At 36.9% G+C, this 16,596-nt stretch overlaps 1 protein-coding gene across 3 annotated transcripts in view; it reads right to left on the bottom strand.

Moving 5' to 3' along the window:
- OLA1 (Obg like ATPase 1) overlaps nucleotides 1-16,596 on the bottom strand; it is a 101,764-nt gene that overhangs the window by 40,433 nt on the left and 44,735 nt on the right. For all 3 annotated transcript variants that reach the window (XM_080400557.1, XM_080400556.1, XM_080400558.1), the window contains one exon: nucleotides 11,873-12,048. In XM_080400557.1, coding sequence (XP_080256683.1) covers nucleotides 11,873-12,048 — 176 coding nt within the window. The remainder of the gene's footprint in view (nucleotides 1-11,872; nucleotides 12,049-16,596) is intronic.

The following is a 16,596-nucleotide window of genomic DNA, read 5'->3' as shown; positions in this document are numbered from 1 at the left end:
TGCAGTTGCTTTAGTGAAGAAAAAAAAAAAAAAAAAAAGAAAAAGCTCTTCTAAATCTTCAGATCCTGATTTGAAACCCTCCAGGAACAGGACTCCCCACAGATTTTAACAAGGAAGGGGCAAGCTAAAACTTTTAATGAAATCTAACATGTTCTGCCTAAGAATAATCACTTTTACTCTCCTCTAACTGAATTTCACTCATAAATGTTTAAAAGTGGCTAATATAACACCATTTCCTACAAGGAGAAGATCAAAGTGCTATATTACAAATGCATTATGATTAAAAAAGCACTGTGCAGCTTTGCTATTAACTGTTCTTTAAACCCTAAAAGGCTTCCCATAGATCTCACTTGGCACTGCATATACAACCTTTGACAAGTAATGTAGACCATTTTTATTCATTGCCTAAAATTGTAGGCAATTATGTGCGTCACACTGGCCACCTGCAAATTCTGAATGCCTGCTCCAGTTGTCAGAGCAAAAAACTAATGTCGGAGGGGATTAATCTAGGGGGAGAGAGTCCTCTTTAATGGCTCCAGCAGGTGAAATGGCCCAGCTGGTTACTATGATGAGTGGCCAGAACAGCTTATGTAGAGACATGCAACAAGATTACACATAAAGAAGAAAACAGTGGTACTATCTTATCTTTAACCCCATGTGCTTTTTATTTTTTAATTAAACAGTATAAACAAGATAAGGGAAGCAATTCTACCAATAGGCACTTTTAATTTAAGATCTTTATCCTCAGCTTTTGTTTAAATAGATATTTAAAAATCAACACAAACTCCCAAGATTCCTGTTCAGCAGTGAAGGAATTCCGATTACACACTATTTGGGGGTTTAAAATAATTCCGTAGGCACCTCCCACATGGCTTTTGACATGACAGTTTCCCCTAACAGCAATGTGTTATTGCATATAAATTGGAGTCAATAAAAACCTGACAGAGAAAACATTATAGCACAAGTTATCAAAGCCAATCTTTTAGGCTTAAGCAGCAATGAAATGTTTTTTAATCACACTGTAAGGGTAGCTACATAATGCAGAACCTCCAGAAAATTTCAAGTATCAACACAGCAAATAAACTCTGTTCTTTCTAAAGCCCATCTAAGCACATAGTTGCCAATCAGAACTTCTCTTCCACATTCATCTGCTACCTACAGTGACACACCTAAACTCGTTTCGGCACAGACCTAATTTTTCAGAGTTCTCATTTAGGCACCTGATGATGCTGTTTGCAACTGTTGTTCTAAAAGAGTAATTACGTGGCTAACTTCCGCAGGGAAGGCTGACCAACAACTGAACATGCTGGCGAGAACTGACAGCTGTATACTTGCAATTTTATTTTGGTTTTACAGAGACGCTAGCAAAGTATTGGAAAACTTTCTTTAGAAAGAAGGATGGGAACTTACAAGCAAATACAGCAATTATACCTGAAGCTGGTGAGACAGTAAGACAAAGAATTTCTCTGAAGGACTATCTGGGCAGACACAGCACACAGAATGTAAGGCAGACAGTCCAGAAACAAAAACAAACAAAAAGATAGATGAACTCACACTCTCCTGCATCAAGATGTTGTCCCATTTAAATGAGATTTAATATGACCCCCTCAAAAGAAATTATACTAATGACAATATGAAGAAAAGCAACTATTTCTGCATATTTCTTTTACACTCAGCTGCCCCAATACTCTAAGTACACACACAAAAAGCACGTTTTTATGTTATATCTCATGTAGCACTGTTTTTAGTTTTATTAATCACTTCTGTTTAGGCCTGGTGAAAGAGTATGAACTGACCTTTTTATCTTCACTATCACTGTAACAGTCATTTAAACACATTTAATCACTCTTCGAGTTAACTGAGAGATGCTTAATAACAAAATACAGAGCAATGATCCACTTTACTTCATTAGATCTGGCCTCCCCAGTTGCACACTTCCAGGTCAATCTGTCACCTGCAGAATGATCCACTTCTCCTTGTTTGATGAAAGGGGTATCCCTGTTCTGTTTTTAAGCTAGCAACATTACAGCAAGCACCATTCAAAAAGCCGCCAAAACCCCCTCCAAAATCCAATTTACTTACAGTTGTCAAGGCATATGAAATACAGCAAACTTCATGAATATCAAATACTGCTGTTTTAAACATCAGTTAATTTCTGACTATATCCTTGGCAACGTATTTAGTGCATGTGAATACTTAGTATATTTAGCCATATGCAATACCTTTATTTTAATTTATGTCCTGCTCTCATTTTCCAAAGGTGGCAAGTAGTCAACCCACAAATGCTAAGCAGGACTTTTAACGGTAAGTCCCAGCAGTATAAAACACTATAAAGGAATACATTTAAATCACATTTAGGAGATTTATCATGACACGCTCATGAGACACTACTGTGTAGAAAAATGTGCATACATTAATAAACTCTCTGGATGGATGATAGTAATAATGTGTGCCAATGCCAAATTCTTCTTACAGCATGAGGGACTAAACTAAAGCTTGGAAAACTCACTTGCCTACTTGGCATCAGAGAATTGTGATTTTTTTGTTGTAAATTAGCAGGGCACGTAATTAACTTCCGCAAATTTAATAAAGAAGTAAGCAGTTGTAAGGATTATCACTTCACACTTCAAAGTCCAAGTGAATTCTCCGTGATCCTGCAGGCAGTGCAAAAGTCTCTGCTACTACAGGGAGTAACTGTGGTAGAGTAGGCTGGCTCCCTCCCACCCCAAGGGAGAAGTTTCTGGCAAGTATAGAGTGTTTCTCTGCACCTCAATCATTCACTTCAAAACTTGCAAGATGTAATAATTGACAATCCCCCATAAACACTTCAAAAGCAGCTAAATACTTTTTATTAAAATGTTCCAATTGTCCAGAATTCTATCATTTTCACTGCTCTGCTTCTCAGAAAAGCTCTAAGAGGTATCTGAAACATTACCCACAGCTCTTAGTTAGCTCCTCTCATTTTCACAGAAGTCCAACAGCATAGCACATCAGTAACAAAGGTAGTATTGTATAATTAATATAGTCAGAGCTCCCTAAGGAATCTGGTTCAGTGGCACAAGGTATTTAATTCAAAAAACACCCTAAATGGAGTCAACACCACCTAACCAGTAGGTCTCAGAATGTAACTGTAAATAGACAATCCAATGGCTGTGTTTCCAGTGGCACTCCAAACAAATTACTTGCATTTCACTAGTTATCATCTTTCATCAACAGCCTAAAAAAAGAGCACATTAATGACACGGATTCTGAGAATAGTAAATTACTAACAACATAAATCATGTGTGTAGTGACCAGAACTGCTAGACAGATTTAGTGAAAGCAAACAATGTTTTTCAAAACAATAAATTCAAATTCATACACTTGCTGGGTGGGGGATAATGGAGGGGGGATACAGTATTTACCATGTAGGGGACTTCCCCTCCTTGCAAGAATGACAGAAGACTTTGAGGGTCACAAGCAAATGAACTGTACTGTAACTAAAAGACTAACATAATCTTTGTATATATAAATAGACTAATGGCCAATGTGAATAATGCTACATTTATCTCTGTCGAAATAATGAAAATCTGGAGCAAAATATGGTTTTTAAAGTGCTTAAATCTTATTCTTTTATTCTCATTGCATTTCACATATATGTATTTAATAAAAAAACCTCACATGGTACAGGGTTTTTCACAATAGCATACAGAATCAAATGGCTGAAAGTTGATGCTTGACAAATACAGACTAAAGCTGCATCTTACTGCTAAACAGTAAAGATAATTAATCCCTGGCGCAGCTTATGCAAGTTACAGTAATTTCTCTCTAGCTAGAAAATATTTAAACATTAGGGTTTTTCCTCTGGGAGATACATTCCGCTTTAACCACAATTTTGAGGATTAAACTGGAATATGCAAGAGATCAAATTAGGGAATAATTAGTATTCCACCTAGCCTTCAATATAGCTCTGATGGTTTTTCAGATACTGATAGAGAACTATGCTATTTGAGGTAAAGAGTGCTCATAACTAGTTAAGCTGTGCTGCACCAAAAACAATTCACTGTGTGCGCACTTATTTCCCTGTTAATGCAAGGTGTACGGTGTGCACCATGCCCACAGTCCTTCCGTTCACAGCTTTCCTTGGAAATCTTTTCCAGTTCTATTTAGCATAGCCTCAGCACTCTGCTTTTCCTGGAAGTTTTCTGGCAATTCAAAAGAGCGAGGCTGAAGTGACAAAGTAAGACTTTATTGTGAAAACAACGGTTAGAAACCATGGTATTTTTAAAGGACATTTAAGACAAATCTTGCCGTTTTGAGGAAAAAAAAGTTATATCATGTTTTTCAATTCTGTTAAAGTGCTTAAATAAGCTGTAGCAGCTGGGTGCAAGAAAGAGAACAAGTCAGGTACTGCATCAACTGGAGTCACAATGAACTCCTCTGTGGTACAAAACAATGTCTAATCTCTTACAATTCCCTTGCTCACTGACTTTAATAAAAATACAATGGAAGAAGTAATGGATTTAGGACAAGTGTATTATCTTTTCTTCTACTCAATACCTGCTAACAGAGCCAGTACAAGCTGCACATGATACAAGATTTACTCAGAGCTAGATGCCAATAATGTTTATGAACCACAGCAAGTACTTTCACCCAAAACATCCTACAAGCATCAATAATCCCCAAATTCTCCTGTGTCGGTCATCTTTGTGGGTTCTAAGGCATTACACACAAAATTATATAGCCACTTGTAGCTTCTCAAAGAAAAAAGCAGGCAAGAATACAAAAAGCAGTCTATCTACAAATTATTTCTGTTCAAAAACTCAGAACTGGGAAATTGCACTGAAAAGTAAAACGAAACATCTTCTGCAGAGTTCCTCTAAACTTTTCTTACTGCATTAGTCTACCCACACATTTCCAAATATACCCAAGTGTGAATGCATTTGTTTTAGATGTGAATAAAAGCCAACTGAAAAAGTTGTCTTTTTCAGACTAGAACTATTCATATATGGAGTTATTTTGGTGTACGTATGTAGTATTTAAAAATTACACCATGGCTTGGATCTAGACATACCCAGAGATGTTATTTACAAAAGTAATCACTTTAAGCCACTGTTCAAATCTACATAGGAAAGATCAGCCTTGACAGAAAGTATGTAAGCATTGACTTCTCTTTGTCTACTGACAATACCAAAAGAAATCCAAATGTATATTTACACATTATGTACTTTTAAAAGTCAGGCTTTACTACTGATTAATTCACAAACATCTGCCATGAATATTTTCCTGTTACATTCAAAATGTTCTCCAGAATGAACTTTAATTTCCTCTAAATACCACATTAAACATAGTAAATGGTCCACTAAAGATTTTAGGCATAATTATATGCATTAAGAATATAAATATTTTCTCCATTCCCTATGATTTAACATTTAAGTTACTAATTATAACAGCCAAGGGCAGAAAGTATGTCAACAGCGTACATGTACACTGCTGCTTTTCTCCAATCGCCAGTGGAAGAAACTGGCTTCTCAAACTCTCCTCACAAAAGGAGACCAAAGAAATTGGGGGGAAGGGGGAAGACACAGACCCAAACAATTCATTGCTATATTTATCTTCAACTTGGAACAAAAGAAAGGTGAAAATTCCCAACTGACATCATCAGTTAGAGGAAATAAGAGTTCATCCATCCGTGAGAACTCTGGCAAGCACTTTCAGCACGAGGTCAGTGCATTCTGCTCAGCGCCATCCCATTCATCAGAATATTGCAGGAAGGAAAGATTTTCACCCTGTTTTCACCTAGTATATATTGGTAATGAGAAGAAAGTGAATCCACCAGCTCTCTGCTGTTTGCCAAGTATTTCCTACACCATTATCAGTAATTTTAAATGAACAAAAAGAATCTTTCAAACAGTTACTGCATCATTAGGACAGCACCAAAATGTTAAATGGAAGGGAGGAAGAAGGAAGGGATTAAAGTTATTTAAAACATCATTAGGAAGATTTTGGTTTTTTCTTCAGAGTACATAAATGCCAACAGATACTTAAGACTCTATACCTATGGTCACTGTATCCATTTTTAGTACATCGCCCATGGCAGGAACAAAACAAAGCTTGATGCCTTTCATGTAAGTTATAAATGCACTAGGTGGTTCTGGTACCATTAGATTAAAAAGGAGCCTTTAAACTTTCTTTTCATAATTGCAATTACTTTTGCTCTTACAAAATTTTTTTGAGCTGAAAAACTAGTCTTCTTGTAAATTTGATGGATTTTAACAATGGAATTTAGATCTCTCACAGGACTTGTAAAAGCACCCCTTTCAGCTGAAAACTGTAAGTTCAAATGCAGTGAACATTGATCCTGACCTACTGCAAATTATGACCTTCCAGTTTTCAATTGAAGCTCAAACACTGCGGACATTGAAGCTGACCCAAAGATTTTGTCTTTATATCACTAACATCAATAATCTGCGTGAGCTCAACTATAAATAATATTCTTGTGTTCAGATATATAAATCACAATACCATTATCACTAAGATTTATTCTGTGCTGGAATTCAAGATTTGGTGCACTAACAAAGGGCTTAAGGAATAGCTATCTGCTGCAGAGGGTCAACCTCTAAGGACTAGAACTGAATCACACGGGAAGGATACTAGAAAAGAATTCTGCAATAATGTTCACTTAACTATATTATATTATATTAACTTGAAGACTTCTGTCTCCAGGACTGAAAAACACATAGATTAAGAAATACGTATCTTTAAAACAAATTTTAAAATATGTACATTCTCATCTAAAAATTTATGCATATTTTACTTCTACTTTGAAATCTATTGCGACCCAAAATGACAGATGAATAATAAGCTAATAATAAAGTTTAACTCAGCATCTTTCTCATGTCTCTGCAGATACCAGCACCAGGCAGATTTAAAATATAAAATCAAAATTACTCTGATTACTTTCTGAAATTATATTTGCACTGGTTTAATACATGCAAATAACAGGGGTATTTTTATTCTATAATATCTCTTTAGAAGGTTATAGCCAAAATAATATTTAAAGGTATACTGAGTCTGAAAGAATAATACCCTTAGGTAAAAGCAGACAGTCATTTCTAGGAAGGCAGTGAGAACACTCCCAAAACAGACAAAAATCACACATGTAAAGGAAGCTCTTCCAAGACTATGTCAACATTACATGTTGCTCATCTTGGATTGAACCATATTGTGTCATTGATTTTTAAGTAGAACTTGAAAATTATTTCATTGATGGATCCTTAAGAGCAGTTGGCTATTTTATTTCTGCTGACAGGGGACTGGGAAATCAATTCTCTGAGAGACAGGACAAACAGTTAACACCGTATTCAACTGCAAAGCCAGGTCACTACACAAAGGTGAACTTACCAATTGAATGCAATGTGGGCTTATAGGAATGAAAAATTGTAATTAACATGTTAGAACACAGGTGTGAGAAGGTGGGCAATCAAATACAAATCTCAGATTTAAGAACTGTTGACTGACGCAGACCAATCATTTTCTTCTCTTCTCCTAAACCTTTTGGAGATTTCAGGCTATCAAGTTACAGTTGTGGAGGCTTAGTGATATAGAGAATCCTCTAAAGATGACAATTCATATTTATAAATAAAAATGACTTCTACTTTCAATTATGTTCCATGAAATACACAGTGAAATCCCCTTTGATGGCAACAGTAAGTTTAGACAGGTCACATGGTGATTACAACCCCTCTGAAATCAGTAACTTTTCCTTAGCTTTCATATTAAGGCTATTCATTATATTCAGCCAACTACCAAAGGAAAAACATACTTGACTAAGATCAATATTATTTCTTTTCTTTCCTCACCTTCTTCTTCTTTCCCTAACCTTAAATAGTGCTCTTCCTCAACGGATCTCAAAGTGCTCTCAAAAAAAGTACGAAGAAATGAAAAAATGCAGTTCAAGTGCTAGATGTTTTTGTTCAGCAGGGGAAAGCAAGCCAGTGAAAGGTCTGAAAGCAATACAGGTAAGAAAGCTTGCAATATCTTTATCTGAATGAATGACAGAATTTTCATAATTCTCAACCAGTTAAAACTCCTAAGAAAGTCTCAAATGTCTTCACCTTAAATTACTCCCAAAAGGATGAGAAAAGGAAAACAATGAAAAAGAGAAACACTAAGATTTTAACATTGTGTCTTAAAAACGAAACAAAAACAAAACCCAAAATCCCTACAAATACCACGTTTTTTTCCCTTGTAACCTCCTAGTTTTCCCCAAAGGGAAAATGACTGGGAACACTCAGAGCACAGACAAGAGATGTTTGTTGCACACCTCTGCTATGGCAAAGAACAGAATATTAGCATTATGATGACCCCCAGAGGTCCCTTCCAACCCTGACCATTCTGCGATTATGTATCCCACTGGTAAAGAGGCAAATTCTGAGTTCTCTCCCAGCCCCTCCCTCCTCCTGCCCTCCCCCTTTTTTTTTTCCAAGACAACCTGTTTGGAAAAAAAGTATAAATTCCAGTCTACACTGTCTCTAACTCAAAATGCAACAGATTCAGGAAGTACAGCCTGTCCTGGTTTCAGCTGGGACAGAGTTAATTTTCTTCTTAGTAGCCAGTGCAGCGCTGTGCTTTGAATTTGGTGTGAGAACAACGCCAGTAGCACGGTGATGGTTTTGGTTGTTGCTGGGTATACTCAGCCAAGGACACTTCAGCTTCTTGGGCCCTGCCAGCAAGAAAGCTATTGGGGCATAGGAAACTGGGAGGGGACACTGCCAGGACAGCTGACTCCAACTCACCAAAGGGACATTCCATACCATGGGACGTCATGCTCAGTATATAAGCTGGGCAAAGAAGGAGGAAGTGGGGGCCATCCAGTGTTACTGTTACGCATGATGGAGCCCAGCTTTCCTGGGGATGGCTGAACGTCTGCCTGCCCATGGGAAGCAGCGAACAAATTCCTTGTTGTGCTTTACTTGCATGTGTGGCTTTTGCTTTACTTATTGAATTGCTCTTATCTCAACCCTCAAGTTTTATATTCCTTTCCGATTCTCCTTCACGTCCCTCTGGGTGAGCAGGGAGTGACCAAGTGGCTGTGTAGTACTTAGTTACCAGCCAGGGTTAAACCACAACACAGCCAAAATACACTCCTAACATTTGGTTACTGCTTTAGAGAGGCATAATCTTTAACTGTTTTTTTTTCACCAGTGCCATACGGTTTCTCTTCCAGACCAATAAATTGTTTACCACACAGTTAATCACAGAGTATATTACATAAACACAACCACAGGCCTTTTCTGCAACACAAAACGTTAAAGGAAAACGGGCAAAGCAAACCATACAGCAGTGCCTCAAAACCCTCCAGCTGAACATCTACATAAACCCATCTAGCGGCTAGAAAAGCCCAAGAATTCCTGTTACAATATTACAACTACACAAATTGCTTGTAGAAACTGCGCAACTAGACATAAGGATTGATTTACCAGGAAAAGTAACGAGGCAAAGCTTCCTCAGGCTTTTACCATTTAAAAAGTCCATTTACTAAAGGTCTACTGTCTATGTTACAATTCAAGCATATAAGTCACAAAGGAAGACAAGCAAGAAGGTCCAATATCAGCTGGACTCACAGACGTGCCCCACAGCACTTCCCTGAAGAGATTCCCTAGTGACTGTAGTTCCTTCGTGCAGCCTTTATCTCAAGGGGAACATTAATTTGTGCCTCTCCACTCTGTTCAGCCATCCCTTTCCGTGAGACAAAGGAATTTAATGCCTTTGAAACCTCTATTGTTGCTGACAAACTCAGCTGAGACTGGTCAAGTGTAACAGCTGTTACTGAGAACAGAACTGGCAGAGCAACACAACTTCAAGAATCTGGTGTTTTCTGTACCTTCCTTCAAAAAGAAAGGATAAAAAAACCCCAAGGAATCACAGCAAGTTACAAACACACTATGACAAAGTCATTTTGACAGGTGAACTACAGATGAATTAACAGTTAAGAAACTGAAGGAAGAGACAAAGAGAAGGATGAGAAACTGAAGCTGGGTCACGACATTAAATAATGCAGATTTTAAAGTTTTCTTTAATTAATTTAAATTGCTTTTCTAGATTTGAGGTTTTTATTTACTGTCTCCCTTGATTTAAGAATAAACTGACATTTTCTGTTTTCAAACACATACTAACTTCCTGTAGTTAAAAAATAAGAGCAGCTCTGTCATACAACAGTAACTGTACCTACCACCCATTAAGTTACATGATGACTACTCTGACTTTTATTTAAAACATACTTCAGTTATGTCTCATTGCAATCACAAAAGCGTTGACCTCTTCCTTAGTCAGGAAGAACAGAGTATGATATGAAACCCTCAAAGGTTTCATACTTTGTATGAAGGCATACTCAAAAACTGGACAAGAATTTCTCCATCTAGAGTAGCCAAGCACAGCTGTTTCCAAAGAGAGCCGCACAAGAAAGTAAGCAAGAGCAGCCAAGACTAGGGCATAACAGCATCACAACACTCTTCATTTTCATCACCTCATACCAAAGTTCAGCCTGAGGCTAAATTTTACTTCGGATTCACTACGGACAGGATTTTTCCTTGCCTCTTTCTTTAAGATGAATTAAAAGGTGAAAGATTGTGTGGATGTTATTTGAAACTGTAGGCATAAGCTGCACTGTTCCTCCAAGCGGGTGCAACCTTTTGTAAAAGATAAAAATCACTGCCCACATGTACCCAGGGCTGAGCTGACCCATGTCAGGTAAGACCTTAAATGAAGTATAGCTCCTTCTCTCTCTCTCTCTCTCTCTCTCTCTGGGCTTACATGAAAGCCTTCAAATCATCCAGCAATAGCTATTTTTTCTGGCTTAGACCAATCACAGAATAAAATACTTTTCAAGCCAGACAAAGACTAATTCTTCACCAACAAGTGCTTTTTAACACTGCATCATGAACATTTTGGAGAGGGATGTCCACTTTCAGTTCCTATTTACTTCCAAGCGCTAGGTAGGGCCAACAAAATTAATTGCACTTCAGTGCTGATAAACTAAAACACCAGCACTGATATAACAATGTTTTTCTTACTACTTGCCATCCAAAAAGCCATGGGAGAAAAGAGTATTTTTTAGTACTTAATTGTTAAGCATAAATAGTCTACTTCCACACTGATACACTGCTGTAATAGAGAATGTACTTTGTATACCACCTGAAATATTTATAGAAGATTAATGAAAGAAAGAAAAATTAATAACTAGACTACTGGCAAAGTGTAGCAGACTCAAAAGTCAAGTGGCAGTAAAAAGATCATTTACAAAAATACACTTTGAAGTTTGTAATTATGGCACATTTCTAATTTACAAAGGAAGACCACTACTACCCTGGGATAACTGAGCTCATTTAAGCAGTTTCCCACAATATTCTAAAACTATTTCAACTAGCAGCCTTTACTTAACATGTGCTATAAGACACAAACTCCAATCACACCAAGAAAATATATTCACTTGGTGGCTACAGAAATACTAGTAGCAACATCAGACTAGAACTTAACAGCAAGAATAATTCAGAAGTGACGGCTGGACTTGGAACTACAACTAAACACTGACGTAAGTTTGATGAAGCACTGGCAATTATATAAAGCAGTGTCAACAAGAAAATAACAAGTTAAATTAAAAAATTAGTTAGCTTTATCAATGAAATCTTGCACTGTCAACATTCAAATAATTCATGCTAACAATTTTTCAACCCATAATAACAATTACTTTAAAAAATACATTAAAATAGTAGTAATGTTTCATATTATACCTGTGGGAGATCAGTAACGAAACCCAACAATACAAGAACTTCAATTCAATACAGAGAGTAATTAATGACCAAACTTTTATAGATCATATACCTATACTTACATATTCAGGTTTTAATTTCTTGTCCCCTCCTCTTACAGCTACTTTTTCAAGCTTGTCTATACTCTGCAGGATCAGCTCCTCATCTTTAAGTCTAAGTTCCTCATGTATTATTTCAATGTCACGAACAGGATCTACACTTCCTTCAACGTGAGTGATATCGTCGTCTTCAAATGCTCCTAAAACAGTAGAACATTTACATTACACATCAAGATAAAAGGACAAGAAATATATATTTACAAATATCATTAAGCATCACAAGAGTTTGAAATGAAAAAGTAAAGTCTGTCATACTACCCATTTACCAGTGTCATCTGCAATACTTTATATCATACTGGTTTAGTCTGTTAATTTACCTATCAGTTCCAAAATCTAAAGCTTTACACAGGTAAGTACAGAGCACAGCACCTTGCCATTTCAGGAGCACACTTCACACATCATTAAGAGTTTCTTCTAAATAGGAACAGGCTAGAGCACTTCCCTGAATATAGGTACCACTGTATCTAATCTAGCAGAAGCAAACATAGCTAAATTGAACTTCGCAGAGTATTTTAATACATACAGTAATGACTAGAAGACTAATGGAAAGAAAACCTTACAAATCACCCTGGCAGCCCTCACTGGCTGACCAATTTTATGCATTAAGAAAAGAACAAGTACTAGACAAAGAATTGTGAAGTTCTGAACGACTCTTAGTGTTTCCAAGGGAAACAGGGCTTAGAAAAAAAGGCCTGAAATCATCTGGCAGACCTCGTCCCTGTTTCAATCTACTTTATCACTGTGGTTCTGACGGTGATTAGATAATGAACCACTCAGACACACAATTTACACAGCAGCTAATTTCATCGGCCTGATTTGAGGGTATGGTTTTTAGGGGGCCATCAAAGAAGCAGATGAAGGTGCATTTGTCATATATGAGTGACAACCATTCACACTATCTGAACAAAATGGTGCTGGCCCTTATTAGAAACACATGCTATTATCACATATTTAAAGTGCAGTTGAAGCCATAATTTCAAATTGCCAACTGGAAACATAAGGGTAAAACAACCAGATATTACTGAAGCATGTGTGCTGACTTCATGCCCTTCTGAAGACAATCTGGCAACATAATTCAGCTAGGATTTAAATTACCAGATAAGCAGCATCAGGGAAAGAAAAAAAAAAAACCCACAAAAAAAGCCACCAAAGAAAACCCATCCACACACCCTCCCCAAATCAATAAATATTTTAAAAATTAAAATATTAACAATTAAAAAGTTTATTACTTATTCCTGGATCAATTTTTAGAGTATTTGCATGCTTACCCTGTAACATTAAAGATTTGCCTGAGAAATCAAGCATGAAAATAATTTTATTTTAGTATCATCAAAATAAAAATCAACTGATTTTTTACACAGAAGAAATAAAAACCCAAGGCATTTCTTGTACTAAATATAAAATGGGAAACAAGGTAAACTACAAACAGTTCCTTAACTGACATACAGAATATTGGGAGTTTTTTGTTGTCATGAACGTCTTAAACTTCATCTTTTAACTTACTGAAAACTGTGATTTTAGCAATAAAGATTTTACATCAAAACACACGGTACACAGGTTTAAAATGTTGTTGACAGTTAAGTGTCAAAATAATTTTCATAAAAACCTATTTAGTCTTTAAATTTTATTTAAGTCTTTGAAACAGTGGTTACCAGACATTCCCCCCCCTCCCATCAGCTGTCTCTCTCCAAAGATCACCCATGAGCTCCCTTGGTACAAGGAAAATCACCCCAGCAACAGCCCCAACTCTGACGCCGGCACACCGGGAGAATGGGCGGCTCTGTCAAACGGAAACTGACTACACTAAGCCACACCAATGCCAGGAAATTAAGGAAGAGATACCATAGCCTTTGCCTTCCATAAATCCGTGTCTGTGCACCTAAGTCAATCGGACATGGGCTGTTCAGACGAACAAATACTAGAAATAATGTAATAGTTCTGTTCTGATTCACATGGAAAATACTAAATTAAAAGGAGGAAAACAAAGTAGGAAGATGTCACCAGAGAGACCAAATAAGTCTATCCACCCAGCATTCCCAATACATGATCAGTATTTATGCAACCAAAAAAGAAGTTTATCTTTCCTTCTTGTCTGAAGAAAAAAATGTCCATTACCATCCAAATAATACATCTGAAGTTGGTTTACATCTGCCTCCTGCATTTGGCGTCCATGAATTAAAAAACAACAAAACCCACACACACACTGTTCAAGACATGGAGAAGTCATGGAGAAAAGCTCCATGGCTACAAATATCTCACATTTACAATATACAAATAAAAAGTTGTAAGACCTTGTTTTGGTCTTTGGTAAGAATGAAGTTTTTCTGAAAAAGCAAGTGTAAGGTGAATTAATCAGTAATAACTAAACACAGCTCATATATATTTTGCCATTTGCTTCAACAACAGTAATACTTCTCCAGCAATTATCTTCACTTCTTCACATCTTCCCAATCCTTTTCACAAAAAAAAAAAAAAAAATTCTTTATTCATCCAAAAATCAATTAACTCAGTGTAATTTTCCACCCCTATAAAACCGAACCTCTGTTCTCTTCTCAGTCCACTAAACACGACACTTCAACATTCTGCCAGAGTCATCTTAAAGCCTCCTCCTCCCACCAGCTACCCTCATGCCGGCGTCAGCAGCCATCCTGCAGCTCATTTAGGTGACACTGAGGACAAGAGACCCATGTCTGCTAACAGGTGATGGTCAACTGGCCTGGTCAAGTAAGGAGTCCCTCTATTGAGCTGATGACTCCTCATTTGAGGCAATCCCCTTCTCACTGGATTGCTTGACTCTTCCCATGGAAGAAATGAGCACTAGTTGTGTATTCCATTAAAACATTTGATTTTGAGCTTAAATTTTCAGTTCTACATTTAGAGGAAAAGTACGTTTTCCTAACTTGGAAAGGAGAAAACCTATCAACGGGTGTGCTGACATAGGTCATACAGTTCCCTCCTAAATAGACAGGAACTCCATTAAATCATGGCAAATTTTTTTCCCCCTTATCAGGCACACTTAGAGGAGATAAATTTAATTCTCTTCCCATTGAGACAGCCACAGTTCATAAGGAAGCAGTAGGTATAAGATTTTGTATACGCAAAAGGCCAAACTGGCATTAATGTCTAGATTTTGGCATAAACTGAGAGACTCTTCTTGACAAGTAACAGGCATTGATTCAGCTTTATTTGTGAATCTCTTGCTCAGGGTTTGTCAATGCCAACTTCAGACATCAACCTAAAACAGATCAGCCTCTGACTGACAGCCTAGCCAGCAGTGAGACAAGGGGATACTCACAGAAGAAGAAAAGGAAAAGGGAGAGAGACTCCTTCTACAAGGAAAGAGCCTTAGTTATAACTTCATCTCAGTATCTGTGTGGGATGTATCTTGGGCAATCTGCTACACCAGCCTCAAGCCTACTTTGTAATGATGCTCTAGCACAAAATGCATTGTAGGGAATTCAGTTCTGGTCTGCAGAGCTGAATGCAGACTTAGCAAGCAAGAACTCTGTGCAAGAGATGAAATCTCTTGGAAAAATTACAACTGTGAGAAATTAACAAAGTTAAACTATCAGAATAACATTTTGCCCAGTCCCTGGTTTAAACACCAGCTTACATAAAAATGTCAAGGAGTAATAAAAAAATAGAGTTGTAAAACTGATTCAAGAAATAGGACATACTAGCAATTGCATATATTATTTGCAACTTACAAAGATTAAAACAATAACTATAATATTAATCTACAACTCTTACCTGATACAGATCGTTAACAGTATATTGCTATTTATTAATATGTCTCTCTGCCTTTGCTTTACTAGCAAGAGAAATTCCGTCAAGCAAGGCCTTTAATTCCCTTTTCTTAGGAAGATATAACTCCTTCTGTCCAGCATACACAGCAACAAAATAGAAAGCTTAAAGGCTCTATCTTAAAATACAATGAATAGGTGACTAAGAATGATATCACTGTCCAAGTAAAGACAGTGTAACACCTGTATGACGAACAAGATGGACAAGGTGGACACAGGCCATGAACCCTGAATAAGCAGTAGTGTAAGTAGTTGGTATCAAGCACTATGTAGAAACACAGGCTGCTGAAAATAAGGAACACTCACCAAAATATGCTGAATTTGAAGCAGCAGCATAAGACTTCAAGAAACTCCCCAAAGAAGCTGCTTCTTGTCAATAAACTAAGCTAAGCGTACAGCAATACAGGAAAGTCAACTGGGAACCCCTAATCGGTAATTTCATTGTTTTTTAAAAAATTAATAATTCTCTGGTGTCTCACACATCCCACCAGTGGTAAAGTATATTTTTATCAGAAGTTAGTCAAAAGAAAGTTGGATTGAATCCATTCAACAACGTAAGTTTATATTTTAAGCATTCTAGCTATAAGCCAAAATCTCACAGAAAATGCCAATGCATTTGCACTCTAGCTTGAATGATAACACCACTGCCACTCTCTTTAGTGTAAAAGAACAAAGAACTACAGAGTTAGAAATATCAAGCTTGCTGTAAGTAGCAAATCTGCTGTGGTAAATTCCCATAATGTTTCAGTGGCATGCAGGTACTGTTATTAAAACGACAGGAAAATAGTAAAGTCTAACACAGCATCAGAATTCATTTTTCCATCTAACAGCACCTAAAGTAATGACTTAATCTGAAGGTACTAGAAATGAGGAGTTTCAAAATGA

The sequence above is a fragment of the Falco punctatus genome (genome assembly GCF_963210335.1).
Source record: "Falco punctatus genome assembly, chromosome: 8".
Classification (NCBI taxonomy): Eukaryota; Metazoa; Chordata; class Aves; order Falconiformes; family Falconidae; genus Falco; species Falco punctatus.
The sequence above is the reverse complement of the archived record's forward strand: the minus strand, read 5'-3'. Positions and strand labels throughout refer to the sequence as shown.